We start from the raw sequence: 27,513 nt of genomic DNA on the forward strand, positions 1-27,513 counted from the left end.
CAAGAGCCCATCGGAGCCCATCCAGTCCACTGGCAGTCAGCATATGTGGGATGTAAGTCTGTGGGAGGGCAGCCCAGGGAGAATAAGAGAGAGAGAGAGAAAGAGAGAGAAAGAGAGAGAGAGAGAGAGAGAGAGAGAGAGAGAGAGAAAGAGAGAGAGAGAGAGAGAGAGAGGGAGAGAGAGAGAGAGAGAGAGAGAGAGAGAGAGAGAGAGAGAGAGAGAGAGAGAGAGAGAGAGAGAGAGAGAGAGAGAGAGAGAGAGAGAGAGAGAGAGAGAGAGAGAGAGAGAGAGAGAGAGAGAGAGAGAGAGAGAGAGAGAGAGAGAGAGAGAGAGAGAGAGAGAGAGAGAGAGAGAGAGAGAGAGAGAGAGAGAGAGAGAGAGAGAGAGAGAGAGAGAGAGAGAGAGAGAGAGAGAGAGAGAGAGAGAGAGAGAAGAGAGAGAAAGAGAAGAGAGGGAAAGAGAGAGAAAGAGGGAAAGAGAGGGAGAGAGGGAGAAAGAGAGAGAGGGAAAGAGAGGGAAAGAGAGGGAAAGAGAGGGAAAGAGAGGGAGAGAGAGAGAGAGGAGAGAGAGGGAAAGAGAGGGAAAGAGAGGGAAAGAGAAAGGAGGGAAAGAGAGGGAAAGAGAGGGAAAGAGAGGGAAAGAGAGGGAAAGAGAGGGAAAGAGAGGGAAAGAGGGAGAGAGGGAAGAGAGAGGGAAAGAGAGGGGGAGAGAGAGGGAAAGAGAGGGAAAGAGAGAGAGGGAGAGAGAGAGAGAGAGAGAGAGAGAGAGAGAGAGAGAAGAGAGAGAGAAAGAGAGAAAGAGCAAAGCGGATCATGGACAAAACAATAAAGTTTGCGACTGGTATGGAGCCGACCTTCCCTGTCAGAACAACAAGGACTGAAGGTCCCTGCATGCGTCACGGGCCTTGAGCGGGCGGGCGGGATAAAGGAGGCCACTCGGCTCTTTGCAGCCGGAGCGGTTTTCCCAAGGATGGCAGCGGAGGCTGAGCCATTCCCTCTGGATGAGCAGGAGAGAACTGCAGATGCTGGTTTAAATCCAAGATAGGCACAAAATGCTGGAGTAACTCAGTGGGACAGGCAGCATCTCTGGAGAGAAGGAATGGGTGACGTTTCGGGTCGAGACCCTTCTTCAGGCTGAGAGTCAGGGGAAAGGGAAACGAGAGATATAGAATGAGAGATGCTAGGAGTTCGACTTGTATTTTGCCTCCCACGCAGACTCAGAATGCTTCAAGTATGTAGGAAGGAAGGAACTGCAGATGCTGGTTTAAATCCAAGATAGGCACAAAATGCTGGAGTAACTCAGTGGGACAGGCAGCATCTCTGGAGAGAAGGAATGGGTGACGTTTCGGGTCGAGACCCTTCTTCAGGCCGAGGGACCTTTCAGGTCAAGGCCCTTTTTCAGAATGAGCCTCAGTCCGAAGAAGGGTCTCGACCCGAAACGTCACCCATTCCTTCCCTCCAGAGATGCTGCCTGTCCCGCTGAGTTACTCCAGCATTTTGTGTCTACCTTCGATTTAAACCAGCATCTGCAGTTCTTTCCTACACATTCCTCAAGTGTTAGTTGTCTTCATTAGTGCTTCTTTGGGGTGGTTATGTATATTTTATTTCTATCTTCCATTCTGTCAGGACCTGTCCCTGTGGTATAATGCAGGAGAGGCTGAAGGGAGGAGGGCGGTGAGATGATGATCACAGTTTCTCTGTTGTCAACATCACAGAGGTCAAGGCAGCAGCTACAAAGGGCTCTTTACAAGGACCAAGGCAGGGGCTGGAGACGCACAATGCTTTGGGTTCCACAAGGCGACAGAGGAGGTAAATCTCCCTGTGGTTACACTTTAGAATAGTGTGGACATTGAAGGACAGACTCTTGATTGCAACGGGTTTCAGGGGTTATGGGGTTTGAAGGCAGGAGATTGGGGTTGAGAGGGAAAGATAGATCGGCCATGATTGAATGGGGGAGTAGACTTGATGGGCTGAATGGCCTAATTCTGCTTCTAGAACTTATGAAATGGACAAAGGGGAAAAAAAAAAGATTTTAAAATTGGGGCACTGCCAATTTGATTACTGATATCATTTTCCAAAGGTGAACTTAAAACTTGTAAACTGGCACAAAAGCAATGTCCATTAGATCATAGGGACCAAGTTTCATTGGTGGTAGGAGCAGAATTAGAGACCAATTAGCTCACAAGCCGGCACATCTTTAGGATGCGGGAGAAAACTGGAGGGAACCCATGCAGTGACAGGAATAACATGCAAACTCCACAAAGACAGCAGCCGAGGTCAGGATCCGACCCCTGGCCTCTGGCGCTGTGAGGCAGAGGCTCTACCAGCTGCGGCACTGTGCCACCCACTATTAAGCTCATTGCATCCATTAATTCTTGGTTCTTGGTCCTCCAAAATATTCCAAATGGAATTTAAAACTGGAGAATTACACCTGCTAACCATGCCTTGTGATATGGGCGAATGGTGGGACAAGCCTAAACGGGGCTTTTGGTCAGCATGGACGAGTTGGGCCGAAGGGCCTGTTTCCATGCTTTGTGACTATAGGGCTGAGCTACGAGGAGAGAATGGGGAAGCTATTGTTCTCCTTGGAACAGAGACAGCAAAAGGGGAGACTAAACAGAGTTGCTCAAGAGAGAGGAAGAGCGAGCAGAGAGGAGCCTTGGAAGGAAGAAGGAGAGGAAGTTCGGCATGTCCCCAACAACACTCACTGACTTCCACACGTGCGCCCTTTAAGTTTTTTTATCGGGACGCATCACAGCACGGTTCTGGAACGGTTTCTTCCAAGACCGCAAGAAATTGCAGCGAAATGTGGACGCAGCCCAGACCATCACTCAAAACCGACCTCCCTTCCATTGACTCCATCTACACTTCATGCTACCTCGGCAAGGCCAGCAGCATCATCAAGGACCAGTCACACCCCGGTCACTCCCTCTTCTCCCCTCGCCCATCGGGCAAGAGGTACAGAAATGTGAAAACGCATACCTCTAGATTCAGGGACATTTTCTTCCCAGCTGTTATCAGGCAGCTGAACTGTCCTCTCACCAACTAGAGAGTGGTTCTGAGCCACCATCTACCTCATTAGCTTTCATTGCAAAAGGATTTGAGTATAGGAGCAGAGAGGTTCTACTGCAGTTGTACAGGGTCTTGGTGAGACCACACCTGGAGTATTGCGTACAGTTTTGGTCTCCAAATCTGAGGAAGGACATTATTGCCATAGAGGGAGTGCAGAGACGGTTCACCAGACTGATTCCTGGGATGTCAGGACTGTCTTATGAAGAAAGACTGGATAGACTTGGTTTATACTCTCTAGAATTTAGAAGATTGAGAGGGGATCTTATAGAAACTTACAAAATTCTTAAGGGGTTGGACAGGCAGATGCAGGAAGATTGTTCCCGATGTTAGGGAAGTCCAGGACAAGGGGTCACAGCTTAAGGATAAAGGGGAAATCCTTTAAAACCGAGATGAGAAGAACTTTTTTCACGCAGAGTGGTGAATCTCTGGAACTCTCTGCCACAGAGAGTAGTTGAGGCCAGTTCATTAGCTATATTTAAGAGGGAGTTAGATGTGGCCCTTGTGGCTAAGGGGATCAGGGGGTATGGAGAGAAGGCAGGTACGGGATACTGAGTTGGATGATCAGCCATGATCATATTGAATGGCGGTGCAGGCTCGAAGGGCCGAATGGCCTACTCCTGCACCTAATTTCTATGTTTCTATGTTTCATTGGGGACCCCGTTGGTCTATCTTTAATCGGATTTTACAGGACTTCATCGCGCACTAAACATAATTCCCTTTATCCTATATCTCTACACGGTGGACGGCATAATTGTAATCACGTCGTCTTTCTGCTGACTACATAGCACACAACACAAAAAAGCTTTACTCTCTACCCTTGGACAATAAACTAAACTAATGAAATAATGTTGTCTTAACAAGCTGTTAGTATCCAAAACGTGCTGCCAACAAGATCCTTGAAGTCTGCCAACATCACAAAAGGGAAGTCGGAGAATAAGTGGAAAGGAGACGGAAGCACCCGGAGAAAACCCGCGGGGGTCACAACATACAAACTCAGTAGAGACAGCAGCCGTAGTCAGGATCGAACCTGGGGCTCAGCGGCTGCAAAGTCGCAACTCTACCGCTGCGCCACTGTGCTGCCCGAAGATATGCACACATTTGCTTTCAGAAAATTATAACTACTCTTAATTCAAATTTACACATGCACTGATTTCTCAGCCCAACACCCGGACTTCCATCTGTATATATGTATATATGTATATAGCGCCGCAGAATTGTGCACCTATCTCCCCCCCCCCCCCCCACCCTTCACCCTTCTGTTTTTGTTTGTCTGTTTCTTGTTTTTTGTACTAAATTATATGTATGCGTTCTGAGTACGAGCAGCTTTCAATTTCACTGTACATGTATAGTGACAATAAATGGCATATCTATATCTATATCTATATCTATCATTTGACGGGCTGCGGAATAGCAGATGGGACATAGAAAAAGGGTCTCGGCGCGAAACATCACCCATTCCTTCTCTCCAGCTGCCTGTCCCGCTGAGTTACTCCAGCATTTTGTGAAAAACCTTCGATTTAAACCAGCATCTGCAGTTCTTTCCTACACAGAAAACAAAGGTTTTGTTTTCACTTGAGAACTGTTTGCTGGATTTATTTAATGCCGACCTATAGTTGTGTCTGACTGGGATCAAGGACTTGTTGCAGACTCACACACTTCCTGTTGCCAGGAATAGCAGAATGTGACTGGGAACTGTTTACTTGCATCGAGTGTCCTGTTTGTTCCCGTTTCTAACTGTAATAAAATAATGCTCTGGAAAATGTTGACCAGATCGGAACTATATTGTAATAAACCCGCAGTTTGTAACAAAGGCCGCCTGAAAATCCAAGTGCATCGCACGGGCAGCGCAGCGCCGGAGACTTGGGTTCGATCCTGACCTTGGGTGCTGTCTGTAACCTCGTGGGTTCCCTGTGGGTGCTCCAGTTCCCTCCACACCCCAAAAATATGTGGGGAATGGGTGAGAAAGTGGGATAGCATAGAACTAATGTGAGTGGGTGGTCACTGGTCAGCGTAGACTTAATGCCCCTGTCCCACTTAAGCAAACCTGAACAGAAACCTCTGGAGACTTTGCGCCCCACCCAAGGTTTCCGTGCGGTTCCCGGAGGTTTTTGTCAGTCTCCCTACCTGCTTCCACTACCTGCAACCTCCGGCAACCACCTGCAACCTCCGGGAAACTGCACGGAAACCTTGGGTGGGGCGCAAAGTCTCCAGAGGTTTCCGTTCAGGTTTCCTAAGTGGGACAGGGGCATTAAGGGCCTATGTCTGTGTTGTATTTTTCAATCAATCTATCGTGGGTGGCACAATACAACACAAATGTATTCGTCACATCCACCAATGAAGGTGCAGTGAGATGGATTTACCAGCAGCGATACAATTGAAAAAAAGGACACATAATGCACAATAGAATTTAACATAAACATCCACCACAGCATTCTTCCCTGTGGTGGACGGCAACAAAGTTCAGTCCTGTCCTGACCTCCTCCCTTGTTCATCCGTGGTTGAGGGCCATGAAACCTCCGTGGTCGCCGATAGCAACGGCCGAATGTACAGGCCCTCTCGTCGGGATGATCGAAACTCCGACATCGGGACGGTCGGACTGCTTGCACTGGAGGTCAGTTGCTGGCAGTGCGACGGAGTGCCTGAATCGGCAACTTTCTTACCAGAGACCACGGCTCCAGGATGTTATAGGCCGCAGGGGTTGAGTTGCTGCCTTACAGCATAGAAACATAGAAAATAGGTGCAGGAGGAGGCCATTCGGCCCTTCGAACCAGCACCGCCATTCATTGTGATCATGGCTGATCGTCCCCTATCAATAACCCGTGCCTGCCTTCTCCCCATATCCCTTGACTCCACTAGAGCTCTATCTAACTCTCTCTTAAATCCATCCAGTGATTTGTCCTCCACTACCCTCTGTGGCAGGGAATTCCACAAATTTGCAACTCTCTGGGTGAAAAAGTTTTTTCTCACCTCAGTCTTAAATGACCTCCCCTTTATTCTAAGACTGTGGCCCCTGGTTCTGGACTCGCCCAACATTGGAAACATTTTTGCTGCATCTAGCTTGTCCGGTCCTTTTATAATTTTATATGTTTCTATGATATTGCCCCCTCATCCTTCTAAACTCCAGTGAATACAAGCGTCAGGGTTCGATCCTGACTACGGGTGCTGTCCGTACGAATGTTTGTACATTCCCCCGCCCCCCGTGACCTTTCCCTGCTCTGGTTTCCTCCCACACTCCAAAGACGTACTGGTTTGTAGGTTAATTGGGCTGTGGTCCCGAGTGTGTGTAGGATAGTGCTAGTGTTCGGGGAATCAATGGTCGGCACGGACTCGATGGGCCGAAGGGCCTGTTTCTGCACTGTATCTCTAAAAAAAACTATGAACATCCACTGGTTCTCCTTTATGTCTTCTACCATAAGGTAGAAGACATGCATTTCGTTGTCTCTGTACTGTACACTGACAATGACAATTAAAATTGAATCTGACCACTTATACAAGCAAATCTCCAGTCGTTTGTTAAACAAATTCTCTTTCATGTCAATACTGACCGAGTCAAATCCCATTGAAATTTTTAATGTAACTTTTGATCATGTCATTTCCCTGCCACAGACACGAGGCTAATCAGTCTGTAGAACACCCTCGTCATCAATTAAAATAAAATTAAAAAAACAATATTGACTTTTTCCGCGCAGGTCGCTGACCCATCAAACGATCGCCGCCGCTCTTCAAAGTGAACCCTGTCGGTCATCGTGGGGTGATTCAGATCTGACGCTGGCTTGTGTGGTGAGACCAGGGACAGATCGAGAGGTCAGATCTGCCAGCAACTGACCTCCAGTGCATTCATGCACCTTACGCTGCAACGGGCAAGTCTGGAGCAACCTGCACACACTAGCCGGACCATGGAGCATCCATGCACTCGGCACTGTGGAGGTGGAGAAGATAAGACACAAAGTGCTGGAGTAACTTCTGCAAGTGTACTATCGAAAGCATTTTATCGGGAGGCATCACAGCTTGGTTTGGGAACAGATCCGTCCAAGACCGCAAGGAATTGCAGCGAATTGTAGACGCAGCCCAGACCATCATTCATGCTGACCTGCCTTCTATTGACTCCATTTATACATCACGCTGCCTCGGCAAGGCCAGCAGCATAATCACCCTGGCCACTCTCTCTTCTCCGCTCAGGAAAACGGTATAGAAGTGTGAAAATGCACATTCGGGGACAGTTTCTTCCCAGCTGTTATCAGGCAACTGAACCATCCTACCACAACCAGAGAGCAGTGCTGAACTACTCACTACCTCTTTGGTGAACCTCCGACTATCTTTGATCGGACTTTGCTGGCTTTACCTTGCACTAAACGTTATTCAAATATCATGTATCACACTGCGAATGGCTCGATTGTAATCATGTTCTGTCTTTCCGCTGACTGGATAGCACGCAACAATAGCTTTTCTCTGTAGCTCAGTGCATGTGACAATAGACCAAACAAACCTAACTCAGCGGGTCAGGCAGCAACTCTGAAGAAAAGGAATAGGTGACATCTCCAGTCGACACCTTTCTTCAGACCTAAAACGTCACCTATTCCTTTTCTCCAGAGATGCTGCCTGACCTGCAGAGTTACTCCAGCACTTTGTGTCTATTTTTGGTCCAAACTAGCATCTGCAGTTCCTTCCTACACCTAATGTGTAGGGAGTGGAAGAGAAAGGGGCATACTGTAAGATAGAACTGGTGCGAATAGATCATTGATGGGGATGGACTCAGTGGGTCGAAGGGCCTGCTTCTACAATGTATCTTTCAATCAATGAGAGAGAAAAACTATGCACAGCGACCTGCTAGCAGTTAAACTAATATTCGACTCAAAATGCTTCAAGTATGTAGGATGGAACTACAGGTGCTGGTTTACACCCAAGATAGACACGAAATGGTGGAGTAACTCAGCGGGACAGGCTGGTTAGGAAGAATGGGTGACCTTTCGGGTCGAGATTGAAGGAGGGTCTTGACCTGAAACGTCACCTATTCTGTTGATCCAGAGATGCTGCCTGTCCCGCTGAGTTACTCCAGCATATTGTATCTATCTTCAAAATGCTTCAAGCCAAGTCAAGTTGGGCCCGAGTTGTAACGTAGAAAGCGCAGCAGGTTCACAGCAAGCACAATCTGTTTTAACGATATCAAGAAATAGCAGCCCATGCATTCCCTTGGGCGCTTTCCCTGTGCAGAGGATCGTGGCCGATCTCATCTTGGCCTGATCCCTCTGATCTCAGCCCTGGGCACACTGAATGATTCACAGGTCACCAGGGTAAAGAATTTCAATAATTCACAACTCTCCGAGATAAGAAATTCCTGCTCATGTCAGTCTTAAATGGGTCTACCGTTGTCCAGAACACCAGAGATAACTCTCTTGCTTTTCTTCATAATATTGCCCGAGGATCTTTTGCAAACAACCAAGCTAGCTTCAATATAAAAGTCAGCAACACTGGCCTTGTCGTACAGTCCAAGGCACCACGTTAGAAATGTTAAGACTTTGCACCCAATTCAAACCAAACCCTACATCTCCCGCACACGGGCCCCATATCCGAGGAAGGGTGCGCTGGCGTTGGAGAGGGTCCAGAGATGGTTTACGAGAGTGATCCCGGGAATGATCGGGTTGACGAATGATGAGCGTTTGAGTTGACGGCACTGGGCCTGCACTCGCTGGAGTTTAGAAGGATGAGGGTGGAACCTCATTGAAACTTACCGAATGGAGATAGCAGATGTGGAGAGAATGTCGAGGACCAGAAGCCATAACCTCAAAATAAAAGTACTTACTTTTAGAAAGATGAGATGGAATTTCTTTAGATGGTGGATCTGTGGAATTTATTGCCACAGACGGCTGCGGAGGCCAAGTCAATTAATATTTTTAAGGCAGAGATTGACAGATTCTTGATAAGTATGGGTGTTAGGGGTTACGGGGAGAAGGCAGGAGAATGGGGTTGAGAGGGAAATATGGATCAGCCACGATTGAATGGCGGAGTAGACTTGATGGGCCAAATGGCCTAATTCTGCTCCTAGAACTTATAACCCAAAATGGATAGCTACCTGACCACTGATGCTGCCTGACCCGCCCAACTGCTCCAGCACTGTACTTTGATCAAGATTCTAGCATCTCCACAACCACCGACTCAGAGATGAGAGCGTTATTCACTCAATCGCAAGCACCACAATGCAAGTGGCCTGGGAACCGTGTAATAAATAATAATAATAATAGTTACATTTTGAACCAAAAATGTATTTCTGGAGCTTCTTTTTTTTCCCCCTATCTCTAGCGACAGAAGACACAAAAACACATACCACCACATTTAAGAACAGTTTCTTCCCCATTATCAGACTCTTGAAAGAATCTCTCATGGGCTTGGGATGTCCAGTACACATCTCACAATCTCCCTTGTTGCGGGGCCCTTGCATTTATTTAATCTGCATTTTCTCTGTATAGCTCCAAAGCAAAATTCTGCGTGCCGCTCCCTTTCTCTTTGCACTGCCTCTTATACTCACATACCGTTTTGATATGATCGAGGATGGATGTTTTTACATGGATAACCTACAAAAAAAGTTTTCCACCGTTTGGTGAGAATGGCAAACTAATACCAATATCAGTACGGGCTGTGTATAAACATAGAAAATAGGTGCATGAGTAGGCCATTCGGCTCTTTGAGCCAGCACCGCCATTCGATATGATCATGGCTGATCATCCAAAATCAGCACCCCTTTCCTGCTTTCGCCCCATATCCCTTGATTCCGTTAGCCCCAAGAGCCATATCTAACTCTCTCTTGAAAACCTGTGAATTGGCCTCCACTGCCTTCTGTGCAAAGAATTCCACAGATTCACAACAGTTTTTCCTCACCTCAGTCTTCATCTCATAAGTTGCAGAGAGGTTTCTGGGAGATTGATTGAACACAGTAGAAGGAATATAATGTGGACAAATGTGAGGTTATCCAGTTTGACATGTTAAATAGAAATGTGTAGCTTTCTCTTTTAATGTGAAGTTTGAAAGGAGTTGGTGCTCACAAATCACTAAAGGTTAACATTCAGGTACGTCAGGCTGGTAGAAAGGCAGGCAGGCAACGTTGGGTTTTATTGCAGAGGGATTTGAGTATAGGAGTAGAGTTGGCTTGCTCCAATTCTTAGCGAGGTCTGACCAGCTCCTGCTCCTGTTTCCAATGTCAATCGTGTACCGCTGCTGACACCCAGTGGCACGTTCGCAGTACTGCAGAGTGCCATCTCAAACGGCCTCAGAACTACAACAAACGTCCAAGAGTCAAGAGTGTTTTATTGTCATATGTCCCAGATAGAACAATGAAATTCTTACTTGCTGCAGCACTACTGGATATGTAAACATAGTACACTGTAAATAATATGATAAATGAGAGAAAAAAGGTTCAGTGTGTAAGTTTTACACACACATATCAGATGAGCACAAAATGCTGGAGTAACTCAGCGGGACAGGCAGCATCTCTGGAGAGAAGGAATGGGTGTTGTTTCGGGCCCAGACCCTTCTGCAGACTGAGAGTCAGGGGAGAGGCATGTAATCATTTATCTCCCCCCCCCCTCAACCTCCAGCATTTGGCCAAGATGACACATAGAAACATAGAAAAGAGGTGCAGGAGTAGGCCATTCGGCCCTTCGAGCCTGCACCGCCATTCAATATGATCATGGCTGATCATCCAACTCAGTATCCCGTACCTGCCTTCTCTCCATACCCCTTGATCCCTTTAGCCACAAGGGCCACATCTAACTCCCTCTTAAATATAGCCTATGAACTGTGGCCTCAACTACCTTCTGTGGGAGAGAATTCCAGAGATTCACCACTCTCTGTGTGAAAAAAGTTTTCCTCATTTCGGTCCTAAAAGATTTCCCCCTTCTCCTTAAACTGTGACCCCTTGTTCTGGACTTCCCCAACATCGGGAACAATCTTCCTGCATCTAGCCTGTCCAACCCCTTAAGAATTTTGTAAGTTTTTATAAGATCCCCCCTCAATCTTCTAAATTCTAGCGAGTACAAGCCGAGTCTATCCAGTCTTTCTTGATATGAAAGTCCTGCCATCCCAGGAATCAGTCTGGTGAACCTTCTCTGTACTCCCTCTATGGCAAGAATGTATTTCCTCAGATTAGGAGACCAAAACTGTATGCAATACTCCAGGTGTGGTCTCACCAAGACCCTGTACAGCTGCAGTAGAACCTCCCTGCTCCTATACTCAAATCTCGTTTGATTCAAAAATGAAAGCAAAGAGGTTACAAATGAATAGAAATTATGATCAGCAGTTCCTAAGATCACACAAATGTTCATCACACCAGGTTTGCACACACCAGCATTGTGTCATCACTTAACTTCCTCATCGGATGATGCAAGCATCGTTGTCTCTGTACTGTACACTGACAATGACAATTAAAATTGAATCTGAATCTGAAGCAGTTACTGCCGTTTTTAATTTTTAATTTAAATTTTTTTAAATAACTTTTATTTAAATACCACGCATAGATTGACACCATGGTAATAGAGGTTGGAATTTATAAACTAAAATATTTCACCCAAGACTAATTGTAAATTCAGAGAACAATTCATATTATTCCAATGTTTTATATCTTCCGTTGAACATGATGCCAAGACCATCACTTATGGTAATTTGCATGTCACTGTGCCTTAATTGGTACACGTGACAATAAAAGACCTTTGAAACTTTATCTAAAATGCAACCAATATATCTGCTTCAACCTTCACCCCCGGTATCACCTTCCTGTGCAAAAAAACAACTTGCCCAACACATCGTTAACCTTCGCCACTCTGGCCTTACAGCTACACACTCTAGCATTTAATTTTTCCATCCTCTTCATAATTCTTCCCATTAACGAACTAGGCAGCAAGGCCCTGAATCACATTGCCACCTGAAACTTTGGTAAAATGTCAGGTAGAGGGAAAGGAGGGAAGGGGTTGGGCAAGGGTGGTGCAAAGCGGCACCGTAAAGTCCTCCGTGACCACATTCAAGGCATCACCAAACCTGCTATACGCCGTTTGGCTCGCCGGGGTGGTGTCAAGCGTATTTCTGGTCTAATCTACGAGGAAGTGCGCGGAGTTTTGAAAGTTTTCCTTGAGAATGTGATCCGGGATTCTGTAACCTACACCGAACATGCGAAACGCAAGACCGTGACTGCTATGGATGTGGTGTATGCACTGAAACGTCAAGGGCGTACCTTGTATGGGTTCGGAGGCTAAAAGGTAAATGTGAGGTAATTGAAAAAAAACATTGCCACCTGAAAACCCCCCACCCGATCCTCCCCCATCCCCCCCACAAAACATTGTTTTGTTAACCCTCGGATCCAGAGGTATCCAGACTTCATACCTGATTTTAACATTACTCCAGGACCTGGCCCATCGCCACTCAAATCTCCTCCAGCCTTGAAACCTGAAGATCTATTCTACTGGGCAGCACAGTGGCGCAGCGTTGGAATCGCTGTCTTACAGCTCCAGAGACCCAGGTTCGAACCAGGCTACGAGTGCTGTTTGTACAGACGTCCTCCCCGTGACTACATGTGTTTTCTCCCGGTGCTCTGGCTTCCTCCCACATTCCAAAGACGTGCAGGTTTGCAGGTTAATAGGTTTCTGTAAATTGTCCCGAGTATGTAGGATAGAGCTAGTGTGATCAGGGTGATTGCTGGTTGGCGTGGACTCGATGGGCTGAAGGGCCTGTTTCCATGCTGTATCTCCAAACTAAACTAGAGACTCTACAATATATCCCTTAGAAATCCTCCATTTGCAGGCAACTGGAGCTTAAGCTAATATAAAAACAAAATACTGGAGTAACTCAGCGGGACAGGCAGCATCGCTGGAGAGAAGGAATGGGTGATGTTTCGGGTGGAGACCCTTCTGTTTCAGCTGCCTGGGTTCCAAGTCCTGCAACCCCTTCCCTCAATTCAATTCCCACCATTCTCATTCCCAGCCTCCCTTCGGAAAGGGAAAACTACCAGCAAGTCTTCCTCATGTCGTGGAATCTCCCCACGTGTCTCCGCTGTGCATTTCACTCACTACAACCTCTGAGGTACCTGGGTGTCTTTAATGTTTATGGCCCCACGTAATAACAGCTGTACACACGGTAATGTGTCTAGTTAGACAGATACATGGATAGGACAGGTTTAGAGGGATACGGGACAAATACAGGCAGGTGGGACTAGAGTAGATGGGACATGTTGGTCGGTGTGGACATGTTGGGCCAAAGGGCCTGCCTCCATGCTGTATGACTAAATGCAGATGCTGGTCTACAAAAAAAAGACACAAAGTGCTGGAGTAACTCAGCTGGTCAGGCAGCCTCTCTGGAGAACATGGATAGAAGACGTTTCAGGTCGGGACCCTTCTTCACACTCAGCAACAAGCCCATTCTGAAGGGCTCCAACCTGAAATGTCAAAATCTAGTATGAACGCTGCCTTACAGCAGCTCGTGTCAAAGCACAAAGCAGACCATCAAACAGAAACCCATCCCAATGACGACTGCTTCTCAGACTGCAGCTGCAATCTCAAACAAAAGTGCTTTAATAACTTTTGAAAATATGTAAGTACTTGAGCGTAAACATTACGAGATTCATTGAATGACACCGGACATTTTTTGTGAAACTCAAAAGTGCTGGAAGAACTCATCGGTCTGGCAGCATCTGTGGAAGGAACGGACAGGCGACGTTTCGGGTCGAGATCCTTAGTTCGGCTTCCCTTGTAACTATGTCAGCATGTGTCAATAAACAGGAAGATCTTGAGTTAAAGTACTGTTGACGCGGCTGATCTCCCCTGTTAGTTGTATGGAAGTTCGTACCGCATGGTGCTTGGATTCTGCAGAGTCTTTGTCAGTCCAGGAGGTGGATTGGAAGCAATTCTACTCCAGCCCCATATTCTAGGCAGACGGGAGAAGCTGTGGCACTCTGGTCACCTCAGCTTGGGGAAGATGCGTATGAACAGGATCATGCTGATGAAGATGAAGCAGACCACAACCAACATCAGCCACAGCAGCCAGTTGACGGATTTCTTGGTGTGTTGTTCCAGTCGCTCAGACTCCACCTTCAGCTTCTCGAAGTTCTGGTCGGCCATCCGCAAGGAATGCGTCAGCGTCTGGACAGAAACACATAGCCACCGGTCAATCTCACTCCAAGTTACATCCACACCCCACCCTAACCCTATACCAGCTCAGCCTGTCTTTGACTAGAAAATGTTTGAGCTTAGTTTATTGTCATGTACAGTGAAAAGCTTTTGTTGCGTGCCAACCAGTAAAAAAAATACATGATTACCATCAAACCATCCACAGTGTACAGATATATGATAACATGAATAACATCTGGTGCTAGATAATGTCCAGTAATGGGGGCAGGTGTATAAAACCATGCAAAATAACCTGTAATGGCACTTTCTTTATTTTCCAATGTCCAACTTTCCGTGGCCATTCTACACAGGTAAGTAGTAGTGATCTTACGCAGATTAAAAAGAGCAGATCTTCCAGTCATCATTTACAGTTTCATTGATTCTTTAATGAAGTAGTTGTACAAACAAAGGGATGAACGTAACAGGTTCTCCTTATTCTCAAACAAGCGGTAACTTTCTGTTCTCTCCCATCTGGTGAGAACTGTGTACTCTCCACCTCCCGTGCCTGTTCCGAATCACTCCCTGTCCCCCAAGCAAATATGTTACGCCCCACTATGCACCAAATGGCCGCCCCCAAGTGTGCAAAATAATACTGCTCAAAATAGCTAGACAATATAATAATATGCCAACAGTAACTAAACATAAATGGCTCCTACACAACCTTTGTGCGCGGCGTGTATGCAGAAACAGAAAGGGACAACAGAGAGCAGCACAGACAGGCACAGGCCCTTCGGCCCACAATATCTGTGCAGAACATCACGTACGTCATGATAATCAATCTCATCTGCCTGCACGTGAACCATATCCCCCATTCTTCATCACACACACACACCACTGTTTCTACATCTCAGGGTTCACCTTTCAATAGACAATAGACGATAGGTGCAGGAGTAGGTCATTTGGCCCTTCGAGCCAGCACCGCCATTCAATGTGATCATGGCTGATCATCCCCAATCAGTACCCCGTTCCTGCCTTCTCCACATATCCCCTGACTCCGCTATTTTAAGTGCCCTACCTAGCTCTCTCTTGAAAGTAACATCTGAGCCATTCACAGTGAGCATCTTTCACTGAGCATCATCGCCTGGGAAGAGAATTAAACTATTTGGTTGCTTCACTGCTCAATAAGTTGAAACCACTGCTACAACATAACCTACCAAACCGATCCAAGTTACTTTTATGCTCCACATAAGTGCGTCCTCACCCAGACAGACATTATACTGCCATTCCCTCGTCTCATCCATCAAGGTTTCCTATAGTTGTCCCATTGAACAGAGCTCATTTAGTAATGGGGGAAACGGAACAGGGGCCTCCCCCGGTACAGAGCTACACAATCATGAGAGAAATAGGTCGGGTAGACGCACAGGGTCTCTTGCCCAGAGTAGGGGAGTCGAGAACCAGAGGACATAGGTTTAAGGTGAGGGATGAAAGATTTAATTGGAATCCGAAGGGTAACTTTTTCATGGAAATGGTGGTGGAGGTATGGAACGTGCTGCCGGAGGTGGTAGTTGAGGCAGGTACCATCGCAACGTTTCTGAAACATTTAGACAGATACATGGCTAGGACAGGTTTAGAGGGATATGTGCAAATCCTGGCAGGTGGGACATGCTGGCTGATGTGAGCAAGTACGACTCGCTGTACGACTCGCTGGGCAGATCAGTATGGCCAGCAGCATAATCAAGGACGAGTTGCACCATTGACACTCCCTCCTCCCCACTCTCATCGGGCAAAAGGTACAGAAGTGTGAAACGCAACTTTCAAATTCAGGGACAATTTCTTCCCAGCTGTTACCAGGCAACTGAATCATCCTACCACAACTAGAGAGCAGTCCTGTACTATTATCCACCATATTGGTGGCCCTCAGACTGTCTTTGATCAGACTTTACTGGCTTAACCTCCCACCAAACGTTATTTCTTTATCATGTATCCGTACACTGTAAATGGCTCGATTGTAATCATGAATTGTCTTTCCGCTGACTGGTTAGCACGCAACAAAAGCTTTTTGCAGTGCCTCGGTACAAGTGACAATAAACTGAACTGATTGTCGTTGGAGATGCAGATACCGCAGACCAGGCCCGGCCCTTACCTGGTTGTCCTGCTTGATGACGTTCTGAGCGGCCAGCGTGTTGTTCTTCAGGTTCCGGGCCAGGTTCAGCATCTCCTCGGCGAGGCGCTCCTGCACGTTGTGGTGATGGTGGAGCACTGCATCCAGCTCAGAGGCTGATTGCTTCTCATCCCCCATCCCACTGCAAGCGGAAGAGACAAGGGGCCAAAACTAAACAAGTGGAGCAAAGATCCTCCTGCCGCATGCATCAAGGCAGATACTCAACTCAGCTTAAGTGCAACACTTATGCCTTCTCAAGCCCGTAAAGGCCAGACATGTCATAAAGGAAGTGTGAGATTAATTGATCTTGTCTCACAAAAAGTAGTGAACACTGCCCGGTCCATCACGGGTACCAACCTCCCCACCATTGAAGGTAGACAAAAGAGCTGGAGAAACTCAGCGGGTGCAGCAGCATCTATGGAGGGAAGGAAATAGGCAACGTTTCGGGCCAAAACCCTTCTTCAGACTGATGTAGGGTGGGGGGAGGGGCGGGGAGAAGAAAGGAGAAAGGCTGAGGGAGAGCTGAGAAGGGGAGGAGACAGCAAGGGCTACCGGAAATTGGAGAAGTCAATGTTTATGCCGCTAGGGTGCAAACTGCCCAACCTCCCCACTATCGAAGTTGTCACTGCCTCTAAAAGGCAAAAGGCAGCCAGCATCATCAGCGACCCACACCACCCTGGCCACACTCTCATTACACTCATGATGATATAGGAGCCTGAAAACTGTAACGTCCAGGTTCAGGGGCAGCTTCATCCCAAACAGCTTCAGGCTATGGAACACTCCAACCTCCAAATAAGCTCTTAACTATCCTGGCCTCAGGTGCTCTCTGTATGGAGTTTGCACGTTCTTCCTGCGACCATGAGTGCATTTCCTCTGGATGCTCCAGTTTCGTCCCACATCCCAAAATCCTGTGGGCTTGTAGGTTAATTTGCTTCTGTAAAATTGCCCCGACTGTGTAGGGAGTGGATGAGTAAGTAGGATAACATAGAATTCGAGTGAACGGGTGATCAGTTAACAAGGACTCGGCGGGGTGAAGGGCCCGTTTCCATGTTGTATCCTTCAAACTTTCAATCAAAAGAGCACTTCTTATTGTTACAACCCCAGTCAAATTCCTGCGGGAATACTAGGAAACAAAACTGCAATCACACTAATGAATAATTTCAAAGCCGACTAATAACACTAACCTTCGTTTTCTCAATTCACCGGAGTCCGAACCTAAAAATGAACATAAATAACTTATTTTGATTTCTCTGCATTCTTCAGTGGATTTTCATTATTTAACACCGTATCACATTTACAATTATTACAAACTCCAAAATATCTTGTGCAGAAACATGCAGCAACAATATTGTACAAGCAAAACACCCCCCAAAATATTAAAAAGTCAAAAAATTGACCTTCTATTTCCTTTACAAGACAGAAGGCAGCTGTTCAGCTTTGACTCTGTGTTAGCTCTCAGAGTAGATCGTACACCGTAGATACAAAATGCTGGAGTAACTCAGCGGGACAGGCAGCAAGACTGCAGTCAATAGTTTTGGGAACTTCAGAGGAAATGGAAGAAGCAAAACAGGGGAGATGCAGATGAAAATCAATTAAGGCATCGGGGAAGAAAACCTCCCTGCTTTGACTAACGGATGTTTGGGTTTTAAAAACATTAATCTTTACCATAAGATTTTCAAAATGTATTTCGCCACGGTTCACCAAAATTGTTACTGAAACAGTACAACATGAAAACAGGTTTTTCCAGAATGATTGGTCCGTAATCTCTCCATCACTGTAAGAGCGGTATTATAGAGCGTAGAAGAGGAACAGGCATTACAGTACAGCAGGAACATTATAGGACCCGATTCCTGCCCGACGACCAGATTGTTACAAGGCCCGCAATGTTTCTTTTAAATTTAAATGCTGAAACTCCCACAAAGTCCCCAGCCTTTTGCTGCCAAAATGACAGCAACAACTAGAGGCCGGAGCAAGAGGTCAGGAGGTGCAAGGTGCTCACTCACCGTCAGCAGAGTGCGATGGCTGAAAAACAAGACGGGGTAAGAGTTAACAAAAATAAGCATGTGACTTGTCAAATTTTATAATAGATATTCATAGAAGTTTAATTTTAATCAGATTAATATATTTAAATTTTAATATATTACTGAAAAGAAAAACGTCTGTAGAAGGGGTCCCGAACCAAAACGCCACCTATCCATTATATTATAATAATACATTATTTCGTTTCGTTCAGCGTAGAGGTGCAGCGCGGAAACAGGCCCTTCGGCCCACCGTGTCCGGACCGAACAGTGATCCCCACAAATTAACACCACTCTCCACACACTAGGGACAAATCTTTTCACATTTATACCAAGCCAATTAATCTACAAACCTGTACTTCTTTGGAGTGTGGGAGGAAACCGAAGATATCCGAGGAAACCCACACAAGTCGCTGCCTCAAAAAGGCAGCCAACATCATCAAAGGCACACACCATCCTGGCCACACACTCATTTCACCGTTGCCATCGGGAAGAAGGTACAGGAGCCTGAAAACTGTAACGTCCAGGTTCAGGAACAGCTTCTTCCCTTCAGCCATCAGGCTATTAAACACGACAACAAATAAGCTCTGAACTGCAACAGACTATTATTATTATTATTACATTATATTTATTGAGTATGTGTGCATGTGTATATATACACACACACACTGAACTTTTTTTCTCCTGTTGTGTACTATGTTTACATATTCTGTTGTGCTGCAGCAAGTAAGAATTTCATTGTCCGATCTGGGATATATGACAATAAAACACTAAAACAGTCTGAAGAAGGGTTCCGGCCTGAAATGTTGCCTATTTCCTTCGCTCTATAGATGCTGCCGCACCCGCTGAGTTTCTCCAGCAATTTTGTCTACCTGACGATAAAACACGCTTGACTTGATAACGTACAAACTCCGTGCAGATAGCACCTGTAGTCAGGATTGAACCCGTGTCCCTGGCGCTGTAAGGCAGTAGCTCTACCACTACACCACTGTGCCGCTCATTATATTATATTATAATGGATTTATGCTATAATGGGAAAGGCCATGTATCGGTTTGGGACCCTTCTGCAGACTTTTTTTCATATTTTTTCCTGTTTCAATCAGAATAGGCCTGTTCCGTAAGATTATCCATTTGCAATACGACTTCAGTTTTTTTTTCTCTTTCCAGATACTGCCTGATTTTCTAAAAATTTCCAGCATTTTCCCTTTGTCCTTCTCCGTCATTGTAAATCTGTTATCCAGATGGCACAGTAAGCAGTAGAATCCCAACAACGTCACACGGCGACTCTTGTATACTGTCTCAGTGTACTGTTCTTATACACTTGTACTTAACTATGATTGTACTTATGTACAAAATATTTTTACTGAACTGTATGCAAAAAAAGGCATTGTACCTCGGTATTTACGATAATAAAGTACTATTAAACCATTGAGGTGAATTAGCTTATGGAAGGACAGTTCAGAAGCCTGATAACAGAAGCTGTTCCCCAGTCTTGTGGTGCGTGTTTTTCAAGCTTCTGTACCTTCTACCAATATTGGGAGGGATGAGTTTGAGACAAACTGCTGAAGCTAGACACAAAACACTGGAGTAACTCAGCGGGTCAGGCAGCAGCTCTGGAGAAAAGGAATGGGTGACGTTTTTGGTCTAGACACTTGTTCAGTTCCTCCCAACATGAGACAAACTGCTGGTCTTTTACAATCCGGAGCACTTACCCCACCGAGGAGTTCACTCCTCATTTCTCCCGTGTACCTGGCTTTCGTCTGCAGGTGGACAGTCTTAGTGGCTGATACCCGCTCTTTACCAGTCGTTGATGTTCGCCCAGGAGCCAACAACTGATTGGCCAAGGCCTTTTCAGCAGGGTTAGGCTGGAAACCAGAAGGTGAAAGGTTAGTTGATAGAATCTAACATTCATTAACTGGAGGTGGGAAAGGGCAACTTAAACTGCCCTTACACCGCACAGGGTATTGACCTGCTAGGGCAGCAAAGAGCAGTGCCTGTACCTGTCAGAACAGTGCCATGGTATATTAAATCTCCATTTCAGAGAACAGAGGAAACTCAGCAAAAAATGTAGCTGTTCGTTAAATATTTTTTGAGATACAGGCCATCCCCCGAGCCACCTTCTTAAGCCTCTTCAGTTATTTGACATGCTCCAACAATAGTTTTAGCAATGTCTTCCAGAATATTTACCCGGCAGCGCCAATTGTAACAGTGATATTTTGCCTAGGTTTAGTCCTGAAGTAAGAGTGATACATTTTCAAAGCTGTACACCTAGCTAGGCTGGATTAGGCTTCAAGAAGCTGTGCAATTCACTCCCCTCCCCTCCTGTAAACATTGCTTCCAGTAGCCTCTCATGCTTGATAAACTACTAAGACATCCCACATTCAGGTCATGAGACCAGGGTCCTCAGTTGGAAGAAATTAGTCTGTAACACAAGGTGCAAAAGATTTTGTATAGCTTTTTCAAACTGTGTCTACAGAGACTCGTACTCTAGTAAATAAACAGAACAAAGTGATGGAGTAACCCAGCAGGTCAGGCACCATCCGTGGAGGACGTGGATAAGCGAAACTACACCTATTCATGTCTGTCAGAGATGCTGCCTGACCCGCCGAGTTACTCCAGCACTTTGCGTCTTTTTATGTAAACCAGTATCTGCAGTCCCTTGTGTCTACAAGCAAACAGACCAATAGGAAATTAACTTATTGCAGCCAAGGAGAGAATCTACTAAACCTAAGAAAAATTATAAACAAAGGATCCATACCAGTTTCTCTGCTTCCAAAAGCCCTTTCATGAACTCCACTTTGCGGTTGTATTCATTTAGTACTTCAGGAGCGGGTTTACTGTCAGGGACAGAGAAACTACATCAGCCCACAGCCACCAACTTCTGTTTGCACAATTAAAATGTGCTGCGTAATAAAGTTGTTATCCAGTACAAAATCTGGCATTGGAGTCCAACATTAGGGCAGATAATCAAAACTTGGTCCCAGAGATACATTAAACGACTCAGAGACAGGGCGGGAAATCGGGAGAGGAGGGGTATTTAGGAAAGAAGAGTAGACAAATTAAACTCAAGAGACCAGACTTGAAGGAATACAAATCTTGCAATGTGCCAAGGAGGGAAGCAAGGGACGATCACGCGGAGATTTAAAACTGAGTAGCTGAAAGCCACTGTAGATTAGCTAACACAAAAGTGCTTTAATAAAATGATCTTGGTGCATGTGTGTGAGTGTGGCTGTATTTAAAAAAAAATTATGGTTTCAGGACCTCCAGAGGGTGAAAATGAAATGGCCTCAAAGGGATTCTTCTTACCTTAAGTGCTTCTTCAATTCGGTCAACATTTCTTGAAGAGCTTCAACATACTAGAGAAAATTAGAAATAGCAGTCATTCACAACTTGCAAATTTACAATCAAGTATGATTTCAAACAATTTCATGAAAAGATTTTACTCCTGTTAAATTAAACAAACATCAATAATGAGTTCAGCATTGACAGATAGAACTAACACAAAATGAAGAGTCACAATAAACTGAGGCATAAAAGAATCCTCACGTTAGTTTTGCAGCATCTGTGAAGAGGATGCGGACTGATTTAAACAGAATTATCTTATTATTTTTAAGTCACAAAGCTGTTCACAACCTTTGATGATGGTAGGATGTTTACTGCTGTAATCTGACCACACCTGTTCCCACAAGGAGAAAATGAGATGAGCATTCTCTTGCTGGTATTAGATGAGGGATGAAGACTGCTTGGGACATTGAGATATCTTCCTTACTTTTTAATTTGTTGCAACAGATCTTGTATTTTTGGGGATCCATCTAACGTCCAATCTGAAAACCAACTTCAACTTTGCAATACTCTTCCAGCACTAAACGTAACCATCAGATTAGACTACACGAACCAAAGGGTTTCGGCCTGAAATGTTGCCTATTTTGTTTGCTCCATAGATGCTGCCTCACCCGCTGAGTTTCTCCAGCACTTTTGTCTACCTTCGATTTTCCAGCATCTGCAGTTCCTTCTTAAATAAATGATGGGTGGATATATATGTCCTAGAGTGTATAGGTGAGGAGGACGGGTTGTTTTGCTTGGCCACGGCCACCAGCAGCCTTTGTTAAGAACATACTGAGGAGCAAAGATCTTATAGCTTCGCTATAAGATCTTTGCTGAGGAGTAGAAGAGGTTAAACTAAACCAAACATTCCCTGAAACAAGGGGAACTCGTGATGCTTTCCTATCTGCTCCTCTGTATATCCTTGCCAAAGGCTGCTGGAGGACGTGGACAGTCCCTCCCTCCCTTCCTTCCTCACCTGCCCCCACCCATCACTTACCAGGTTTCAACCCACCCCTGCCTCTCTTCCAGCTCCCACTACTCACCCATCACTACATCCCTGCAAGAAGAGTCACCTACCGACACGGGTCAAAGCGTCACCTACCTACATTTTCCAGAGATGCTGCCAGCTGCTTGTCTTTTTTTTCCACCCATACTCAATATAGCAAAATATCAGATGAACATATTGTCAATAGCAGCCTTGGATAAGTGGTGGGTCTCTGGTCTTAGTCAAACGTCGCCCATTTCCTTCGCTCCATAGATGCTGCCTCACCCGCTGAGTTTCTCCAGCACTTTTTGTCCACCCATCACTTGCCAGGTTTAGTGCCACCCTCGCCCTCTCTGCCAGCCAGTAGTGACGGTGACTCGGCTGTATTGCCGCGCCCTGGTGAGCAGGGGGCATGGAGGGGCGGCGGGGACGTTCGGCCCTGGAGTCGCTGGTAACCCGTGGTGATGTGGCCCTCAACCCGGCCCGGCCCGGCCCTGAACCCCTCCCACTCCCCCTCCCCTCCTCCATCCACCCTCCCCCTCCTCCACCCCTACCTTCTCCAACCGCCAGTCCTTCTCGTCCCTCTTATCGGCCGCCATCGACTCGCATCTCACCAGGAGCCGCAAGAAATTCTTCTCCAGCCTGGAGGCCGCCATGTCTGCGCTGGGGCCAGCCGGCGCCGTCACTTCCGGCCTGGCACTGACGCCATCTTTGTTGCTGGCGGAAGGAGCAGTGAGCGCCAAGTGGGCTTCACTTCCGCCACACAGCGCCGCCTGCAGCCAGAGCGCCACTGGTGCATCTAAGTTGCTGAGAAGATTCATTTGAACATCAACATAGTCCTGCCCAATAAAATCAATTTTATTTTTAATATGTTTTATTATTTATTTATTATTTATTTTTATTATTTCTTTGTGATTTTTTTTAATGATACTGCCTGTAAGGAAAATTATTTTGTTGTCTCAAATTGAGACAATGACAATAAATTTGAATACAATACAATACACACACACACACTTTGATTTCAGATTCAACTTTAATTGTCATTCTTGTCAGTGTACAGTACAGAGACAACGAAATGCAGTTAGCATCTCCCTGGAAGGGCGACATAGAATATGATTTCAATAAATAAATCTATTTACATGCAAAGATATTTGCAAAGATCTACAAAGGAAACAAACACAAATTTGTAATGGCTACGGACTGCTTGATGGGCTCCTTTGAATTTTATAATCAGCTCACTAAAATAGCACCAAAGATAGACATACACTGCTGAGCAAAGATGCTATAATATCTTTGCTGCTGAGGCTCGAAATGCCATCCATTCCTTTCCCACAGAGATGCTGCCTCATCTGCTGAGTTACTCCAGCATTTTGTGTCTATCATCAGTGTAAACGAGCATCTGCCGTTCCCTCCTACTCATTAAAATAGCAGACAGATATTGATTTTTACACAACATGCTGGAGTAACTCAGCGGGTCAGGCAGCATCTCAGGAGAACATGGACGGGCGATGTTTCAGGGTCAGGGAAATTTCACAGTGGAGCAACAAATTAATTTTGAATCATTCAAAGATACTGCATGGAAACAAACCCTTCCGCCCATCAAGTCCACGAAGACCACACACACTAGTTCCCTACTTTCCCTTTATTTACACTTGGCCTTGGATGATTTTGAACACCTCGATCTAAGCACCTCTCAACGTTTTCTGGTCTGTTGAGAACTGAACCTCTTCACCTGGATCTTTCTACAAAATATATTCTGCACCACAAGAAAGTTTTCACATCCCGCCCTTGGCTAAAATTGGACATACTCTGGATCTGACTGGAAGATAATTTTATAGATTTTTACTACATTCTCATGTACTTAGTTCCAAAAGTAAAGTCAGAACCCATCTACTTTTTATTTATTTCAAGTGTCCCGACATAAAATCTCACCTGCTCAAGCCCTTCACAGATGCTGTCTGACCCGCTGAGTTCTTCTATGCGTGATTTCAACATCTGCAGTTTTGTGTTTCGGTTTAGATTTCTTTTTATCCTTGTCATGTGAGCCAGGGTACAGTGAAACACTTTGTCTTGCATGCTATCCAATCAAATCAGATAATAATCTACATAAATAGAATCAAACCAAACTCAAGTACAATAGGCAAAACAAAGGCGTAGGTACAGAGTGCAGAATATAGTTCTCAGCACAGTAGCCCATGAGTTACAGAGACAAAGTCCAATGTCCGCAATGTGGTAGAGGTGAATCGGACAGTACCCAAGATTATGGAAGGACCATTTAGAAACCTGACAACGGCGAGGAAGAAGTTGGAGTAACTCAGAGGGTGAGGCAGCGTCTCTGGAGAGAAGGAATGGGTGACGTTTCAGGTCGAGACCCTTCTTCATATTAGTTGTTGTTTCTTCTCTTTTACTAAGTGCCTCTACAGTAGATATAATGTCCAGACCCAATTACTTTTTATTGAGTTCCTCTGTCTTTTTGAAGAAGTGCAGATCCGCCCTCAATAAAGATTCTGCCTGTTTCTCATTTCAGGGATCAGGTCACAAGCGAGACTGTAAGCATGGATCCATGACTCAAGGTGCATGCTTGATTTGTCATCTATCCCCACTGATCAAGGTTTGTTGGTCACGATGCCACAGATTCAGTTGTAGGGGGGAATGCCGACTCCCAAGTTCCATGTTGGAAGTTGGGCATTGTTAGGATTATAGGCGGAAGCGCTGTAGTCTCTGACTAGGAGTCAGAATAGGAGTCTTTCTTGCCCAGGAGTTCCAGGATGAGTGTAGGGCCAGGAAGATGGCACTAGCCGTGGGCCTGTTGTGGCAGTAGGCAAACTGTAGTAGATCAAGGCTGCTTGGTAGGTTGGATTTAAGGGGTGCCATGACCAGCCTCTCCAAGCACTTAATGATGGTGGATGTCAAAGCCATTAGGCAGCAGTCATATTCCTTCAGTTTGCATGGTTAGTAACTGGGAACCTACCCACAATCATTCATGAATCCTTTCACAAACCCAGTAACCAGACAGCCTGGTTGGGACCATAGTTATTCGTCATCCATAACCTTGTGATCCTGGTCCCTGAAATGAGAACCAGACAGGACCTTTACTCTGATCCCAACCCAGAACTCCACCTCTGTTGCTGAGGAGCACAGTTTACAGCAAAGGGCCAGCAACCAAGATAGCCCACCGCTGATCATCCTTTCACACCAGTCCCATGTTACCCCACTATCTCATCTATTCCATACTCGCTAGAAATGATGTTCAGAGCCCGATATCCCACACACATCTTTGGCATGTGGGAGGAAACCAGAGCACCTGGAGGAAACCGAGTCACAGAGAGAACGTGCAAACTCCACACAGACAGTACCCGAGGTCAGGATCGAGCCAGAGCTCTGGCACATCGAGGCAGCAGCTCTACCACCTGCGTCACCTGCCCCCCTCCCCCCTCCTTATATTTATATATTTTATTTTCTATAAAACTGCACAGCAGAACCTGTTTGTAGAATACAAATTTACAAAAAGACACAGCACACGGCAATATTACTTTTTTAAAATTATTTATTTAAAACAATTTATTGATGCCCTAATAGCATACAGTTGCAGATGGGGGGGCATGCAGAAGCAGGTAACACAGTTGGCACACGAGCGATGAGTGGCATGTCATCGCAGTCAGAGGTTGATGCCCATTCTAGGTGAGATGGTGGCAAGTGAGACTAACTGTAGGGACGTGGAGAAGGGGAATGGCCATCAACTGGACTGTTGCCTCAGAGCGAATGTGTTCACCTTCCTGAGTATTATTGTCAATAACGTGCATGCGTGTCTCCTAGCGACTGCCTAGATATTGAATGCTGTTGAGGAGCTTCTAGTGGGGCTTCTTGGCCTGGATTCTAACTGTGCAGAAAGTCTACCGTTTAATGTACCTTTTCGGTAAATTTACCTCGGGTAGATGTTTTTACTCCTGGAGTCCACTTCAAGATATCTTGGAGATTAAGGTGGTGGGAAGAGGGAGGGGGTGGAGAAAGTCAAGATCCATGACTGGTGATCAGTCACATTCCAGTTCTTAAATTAAGAGGCCATCATTTAGTCGGAGATGAAAGGGGATTCCTTCTCTCAGCAGGAACGACTCTATGGAACTCTCCACCACAAAGACCTATAGAAGTGGTTCCGTATGGGAATGGGATGTGGTGTTAAAATGTCTTATCAACCGGGAGATCCAGCAGGCCTAGGCGGATCTGAGCGCAAGTGTTTGGATATAAATTTCCCCTTCCTCTAACGCGTGGATGCCATGGCCCTTTTCAATTCTCCTCCCATTTCCCATGAAGGGTGTCAGCCACAAGCTGAGGCCATCTAGATCAGGAGGGATAGACACAAAGTGCGAGAGTAACTCGGCAGGTCAGGCAGCATCTCTGGAGAAAAAGGATAGGAGGCGTTTCGGGTCGGGAATCTTCTTCAGACTGAGATTGAGGGGGGGTGGGGGGCAGTGGTGAGTAGTGGAGGTGGGAAAATTCCCAGGATCTGACTTGGTCCGGCTACAACTGACCTCAGGCAGGGCAGCGCCTGGTAAACCCATTGTTGGCTCGGGGAGATGGGATCTCAAGAGGGAAACAATGTGGGCAACTGTGGGACTGGACTAGGTGGAGGGGGGGGGGGGGGGGGGGGGGGGGGGGGAGGCTGAGAGAGGAGTTCCACTGTGCAAGGATCGCCTTGTTACTCACAGAAGCTGGAAGTTTGTAACAATGGATGGGACACAGGTCCAGCAAGGTCTGAGATACGGCTACTGAGACCCTGTCAGGTTTATGTTGCAAACCTCTTGCAAAGAGCTCTGAATCTGATGGGGAACCTTTACTCAGGAGAGGGAGGGTAGGGTGGGGTGTTGGGGGA

General features: G+C 46.0%; 2 protein-coding genes across 2 annotated transcripts; one reads left to right on the forward strand and one right to left on the reverse strand.

The window, feature by feature from the left end:
- Window positions 1-11,620: 11,620 nt before the first annotated feature.
- Window positions 11,621-12,310, forward strand: LOC129710943 (histone H4-like). The gene has a single exon (XM_055658249.1). It carries the CDS (start codon window positions 11,999-12,001, stop codon window positions 12,308-12,310), a length of 312 nt encoding a protein of 103 aa, XP_055514224.1. The 5' UTR covers window positions 11,621-11,998.
- A 1,288-nt stretch (window positions 12,311-13,598) lies between these two features.
- use1 (unconventional SNARE in the ER 1 homolog (S. cerevisiae)) lies at window positions 13,599-23,369 on the reverse strand. Its single transcript, XM_055658500.1, has 8 exons — window positions 23,198-23,369; window positions 21,641-21,690; window positions 21,093-21,171; window positions 20,047-20,199; window positions 18,320-18,338; window positions 17,501-17,531; window positions 16,299-16,458; window positions 13,599-14,188 (listed from the first exon to the last, which is right to left on the reverse strand). Exons 1-8 carry the CDS (start codon window positions 23,297-23,299, stop codon window positions 14,006-14,008), a joined length of 777 nt encoding a protein of 258 aa, XP_055514475.1. The 5' UTR covers window positions 23,300-23,369; the 3' UTR covers window positions 13,599-14,005.
- Window positions 23,370-27,513: the final 4,144 nt, after the last annotated feature.

Source organism: Leucoraja erinacea, chromosome 29 (genome assembly GCF_028641065.1).
Source record: "Leucoraja erinacea ecotype New England chromosome 29, Leri_hhj_1, whole genome shotgun sequence".
NCBI lineage: Eukaryota > Metazoa > Chordata > Chondrichthyes > Rajiformes > Rajidae > Leucoraja > Leucoraja erinaceus.

Coding starts and splice junctions, on each gene's coding strand:
- LOC129710943 (XM_055658249.1), top strand. CDS start 11,999: ATGTCAGGTAGAGGGAAAGGAGGGAAGGGGTTGGGCAAGGGTGGTGCA.
- use1 (XM_055658500.1), bottom strand. CDS start 23,299: ATGGCGGCCTCCAGGCTGGAGAAGAATTTCTTGCGGCTCCTGGTGAGA. Junction 21,691..23,197: donor AGGACTGGCGGTTGGAGAAG/GTAGGGGTGGAG, acceptor AATTTTCTCTAG/TATGTTGAAGCTCTTCAAGA. Junction 14,189..16,298: donor TCATCAAGCAGGACAACCAG/GTAAGGGCCGGG, acceptor GTTTCTGTCCAG/ACGCTGACGCATTCCTTGCG.